This window comes from Gadus chalcogrammus, chromosome 11 (assembly GCF_026213295.1).
Source record: "Gadus chalcogrammus isolate NIFS_2021 chromosome 11, NIFS_Gcha_1.0, whole genome shotgun sequence".
NCBI lineage: Eukaryota > Metazoa > Chordata > Actinopteri > Gadiformes > Gadidae > Gadus > Gadus chalcogrammus.
In genome coordinates this window covers 27,622,453-27,627,452 of record NC_079422.1, presented here as the reverse complement: position 1 = coordinate 27,627,452, position 5,000 = coordinate 27,622,453, and the positions used below count along the sequence as shown (strand labels likewise).

At 52.8% G+C, this 5,000-nt stretch overlaps 1 protein-coding gene across 1 annotated transcript in view; it reads right to left on the bottom strand.

Moving 5' to 3' along the window:
* Positions 1-5,000, bottom strand: part of arid3c (AT rich interactive domain 3C (BRIGHT-like)) — an 18,188-nt gene that overhangs the window by 12,101 nt on the left and 1,087 nt on the right. The window contains exon 2 of the mRNA XM_056602878.1: positions 4,579-5,000. This exon is cut by the window's right edge and continues 322 nt beyond it. Within this exon, the coding sequence (XP_056458853.1) occupies positions 4,579-5,000 (422 nt within the window). The remainder of the gene's footprint in view (positions 1-4,578) is intronic.

The window sequence follows — 5,000 nt, the reverse complement described above, 5'->3', positions numbered from 1 at the left end:
CCCCTCTCTGATCACAACCTTTTACGGTTCTCCATCCTCTCCCCCATCTCCCGCCCCCGCCCCCTTAGAGAAATCACCTTCCGTAACCTAAAATCCATTGACCCCCACCATCTCTCTGACCTGCTCTCCTCCCACCCTCCCCCTCGACTCAACCCTCATCTCACCTGATGAGCTCACAAACCACCTTAATGCTTCCCTGTCTTCCTCCCTCAACACTCTGGCCCCCCTCCAAAACCAAATTGTCTCCTTTAATACCTCCTCACCCTGGTTTACACCTGCACTCCGCAAATTGAAACAAACCGGCCGCCCACTCGAACGACTCTCCAAAAAAACCTCACTCACAGTCCACCATCAAGCCTACAAACTCCACCTCACTGCCTACAAAGACGCCCTCACCGCCGCCAAGTCTGCATACCTCTCCGCCATCTTTTCTGACCCCTCTCAAAACCCAGAACCCTCTTCTCCACAGTGAGCAACCTCCTCAAACCGCGGACCAGCACCCTCTCCACCTCCACCCCAGATCTCTGCAACTCATTCCTCCAGTTCTTCGCCGACAAAATCACTGCAATCAACCATTCACTATTCCCTGTACATAACCCCCCTGCACACTCAATGGCCTCTCCCCTACCCAATCTCTCTGGACCTCCCAACACCTACTCCCCATTGCCGTCTCACCCACTTTGACCTGATTACCCCTCCTGCACTCTCCCAAACTTATAGGCTCCTCCAAACCTACTATCCTGCTCCCTCGATTCCCTCCCCACTCCCCTGCTCAAGTCCTGCCTCCCCGTTCTCTGCCCTTACCTTACTAAGCTCTTCAACTCCTCACTGTCCCATGGAACTGTCCCCTCTGCCTTCAAATCTGCTGCTGTCACCCCCACCCTCAAGAAACCTGGTCTTGACCCCTCCTCCCTCAGTAACTACCGCCCAATCTCCAACCTCTCCTTCCTCTCCAAAACCCTTGAACGCATCGTCACCACACAACTCCATCCCATCTCCACGCCAATAACCTTTTTGAATCCCTCCAATCTGGGTTCCGCCCCCTCCACAGCACAGAAACTGCTCTCCTCAAAGTCCTCAATGACCTCCTCATCTCTGCCGGACTCTGGTTCCCTCAACTTCCTCATCCTCCTGACCTGAGTGCAGCCTTCGATACTGTAAACCACACCATCCTGCTCACCAGACTCAGCAACCTCGGAATTGAAGGAACTGCACTTAGCTGGCTTCACTCCTACCTCTCCGACAGATCTCACTTCATCTCCCTCCACAACCACACATCTGCCACAGCCACCGTCACACAAGGTGTTCCCCAAGGTTCTGTACTTGGCCCCCTCCTCTTCATCATCTACCTCCTCCCCCTTGGTCAATTACTCCGCCATTTCTCCATGGACTTCCACTGCTACGCCGACGACACCCAGATTTACCTCAGCACCAAATCCCCCACAACCCCCCCCTCTCCCACATTGAAACCTGCCTGTCTTCACTCACTCTCTGGATTGCAAAATAACTTCCTGAAACTTAACAGCAACAAAACTGAACTCCTCCTCATTGGCTCCAAATCCACCCTCAGTAAACTCGCAAATCCCCCCACACTCACTATCGACGGCACCACGGTCTCCCCCTCCCCCCAGGCCCGCAACCCTTGGCGTAATCTTTGATTCCACCCTCTCCCTTGAATCCCACATCCGCCACACTGTCAAAACCTCCTTCTATCACCTCCGTAATATTGCAAAGATCAGATCCTCCCTCACACCTCACGCTGCAGAAAGACTCATCCATGCCTTCATCTCCTCCCGCCTTGATTATTGCAATTCACTCCTCGCCGGCATCTCCACCACCTCCATCAACAGACTCCAACTGGTCCAGAATGCAGCAGCCCGTCTCCTCACTCATACTAAAGCGTGGCACCACATCACCCCAGTCCTCAAGAATCTCCACTGGCTCCCCATCTCACATCGGATCCACTACAAACTCCTGGTCCTCACCTACAAAGCTCTCCACCATATGGCCCCCCCCATATCTCTCTGATCTTCTCTCCCTCTACCAACCCCCCCGGGCCCTCAGATCCTCCTCATGCCGGTCTCCTCTCCACCCACACATCAAAACTCCACAGCCTTAGGTTGACAGAGCCTTCTCAGGACATCTCCCAGGTCTGGAACTCCCCTCCCCAACATATTCGTGACTCTGAGTCCCTCACCATCTTCCAGTCCCGCCTCAAGACTCATCTCTTCTCCTCTGCCTACCCCACTCACTATCCCTAGCCCTAGCCCCATCAACTTGTTTAGTTTTCTTGTTTATTCTATTGTTGTGCCCCTATGTAAAGCGCTTTGAGTACGTGAAAAGCGCTATATAAATTGAATCTATTATTATTATTATTATTAAGGTGGGGGGGGTCTAAGGTGGGGGTCTAAGGTGGGGGGGAGGGTCTAAGGTGGGGGGGGGGTCCTAGGTGGGGGGGGTCCTAAGGTGGGGGGGGGGTCCTAGGTGGGGGGAGTGGTCTAAGGGGAGGGGAGGGGTCTATGGTGGGGGGGAGGGTCTAAGGTGGGGTGGGAGGGTCTAGGTGGGGGAGGAGGTCTAAAGGTGGGGGGAGGTCTAAGGTGGGGGGGAGGGTCTAAGGTGGGGTCTAAGGTGGGGGGGAGGGTCTAAGGTGGGGGGAGGGTCCTAAGGTGGGGGGAGGGTCTAAGGGGGGGGAGGGTCTATGGTGGGGGGAGGGTCTAAGGTGGGGGGAGGGTCTAAGGTGGGGGGAGGGTCTAAGGGGGGGGAGGGTCTATGGTGGGGGGAGGTGGGGGGAGGGTCTAAGGTGGGGGGAGGGTCTAAGGTGGGGGGAGGGTCTAAGGTGGGGGGGAGGGTCTAAGGTGGGGGGAGGGTCTAAGGTGGGGGTGTAGGGTGGGAGGGAGGGGCTAAGATGGGGGGAGGGTCTAAGGTGGGGGGAGGGTCTAAGGTGGGGGGAGGGTCTAAGGTGGGGGTGTAGGGTGGGAGGGAGGGGCTAAGGTGGGGGGAGGGGCTAATGTGGGGGGAGGGGCTAACGTAGGGGGAGGGGCAAAGGTGGGGGGAGGGGCTAAAGTGGGGGAGGAATATTCTCATTTTAATCTCTGACCAATAAGCCTTTGAATGAAAGAAGCGGACAGTGAAGCGCCCGCCCTGGGACTCTGGTCGCAGCGTTTGTGTTTAGTGGAGAAAGAATCGGAGACATCTCGCTGACGCAGAACCAAACATCGGAAAACCAATTCTTCGAATTGTTTGATAACAAAATACAGGATATCTGACACACTAATGTCTGATTAACAGATTATTAAATACACAACTTTAACACAAATCTTCCCGCTCTCTCACACACACACACACACACACACACACACACACACACACACACACACACACACACACACACACACACACACACAATTTTAGTTTATTAGTTTATATATCGTATATGTTGTGGGTACCATGTTGTGTTTATGCATGGTTTATGTTATGTGTTTATGTATACGTTTTGTGTTTTATGTATTGTATTTTATGTTTATGTTATGTGGGATTCAAATCATAGCGGTATACAATTTATCATATGACATATAATAACGTGAATTGTGCGCTTCATTTATTATTCATTACATACAAAGCATACATTATAAATATCGGACACATTATTTCTGAAGGGTTAATAAATTTTAGTCGATCTTGGACGTATTAATCAATCGATTTTTGATTGATAAGTGGAATGAAGCATAATAAATACAAAGAAACAGTCAATACAGTGCGCGCGTGTGTGTTCTTTTGTAAGATATATATATATTGTTAGAAATTTGTGCTTTTTGGCACGAACCCAGATCACGAGTGAATAGATGAAATGACGTTACAGTGTCACTATTTTCCGTGAAGACTGGGGTTGACCTATGTGTGTGTAGGTAGTGTAGAGAGTGAGAGAGATGATGAGGAGAGTGAGAGAGGAGAAGAGGCACGCAGAGAGAGATCTTGAGAGAGAGAGAGAGAGAGAGCGAGCGCAGATTCTTGGATGAGAGAGAGAGAGAGAGTGTGTGTGTGTGTGTGTGTGTGTGTCTTAAATTATAGTGAACCTGCATCAACAGAGTCTAATGGCCACTGAGCCAGGCAGAGCTCCATTAGCTCTCTCTCTCTCTCTCTCTCTCTCTCTCTCTCTCTCTCTCTCTCTCTCTCTCTCTCTCTCTCTCTCCCCAACAGCCCGGGGTCTCTCTATCACGTCATTTCACATAGTGTATAGAACCACAGGTTATAGAAAAAGAGCGTGTAGAACCACAAGTTATAGAAACACAGCGTATAAAGCGTATATAGCCACAGGTTATAGAAACAAAGCGTATAGAATCACAGGTTATGGAACCAAAGCATGTAGAACCACATGGTTATAGATCCGCAGGTTATAGAAACATAAACACAGGCTATAGGAAAGAGCGTATAGAACCGGTTACAGAAAATGCATGTTTCTAGTGACAGAACCACCAAGACCGGGTTGTTGGTTGAAATCAAAACGCAGTAAATTGCGCGGAGCTTGCAGGTGTGAATACAATAAGAGGAGCGGTTAGAGGAGTCCAGGTGAGGTCTTACCTGTTTGAACTGCTCCTCGTACGTCCACTCGTGGTTCTGGGAGAGCGGGGCTCCGGGGGAGGACGGAGGGTTGCGGCTCAGCGGCGACCGGGACGCCGCATGGAGCCCCCCGTGGCGGGCCGGGAATCGGCCGGAACCGGCCTCCGGTTCTCCGTCTTCCCCTTCGTCCTCCGCGACGCCCGTGTCTTCCTCGCTCGGGTCTCTCTTTCCGATCCGCGGCTGGCCGTCCAGGCCGGGCCCGGAGAGGTGGTGATGTCCCAGCTCCACCTCCTCCTCCTCCTCCTCTTCTTCGCCATCGTCAAAGTCCGAGTCCTCTGCCCGGTCCGGGTCCCGGACCCCCATGCGAGCCAGCTGCCGTTCGGAGGGGCTCAGCCCGGCCGGAGAACCGTCCCCTCCTCCCGCGGCGAGGGCGCCCCGCACCG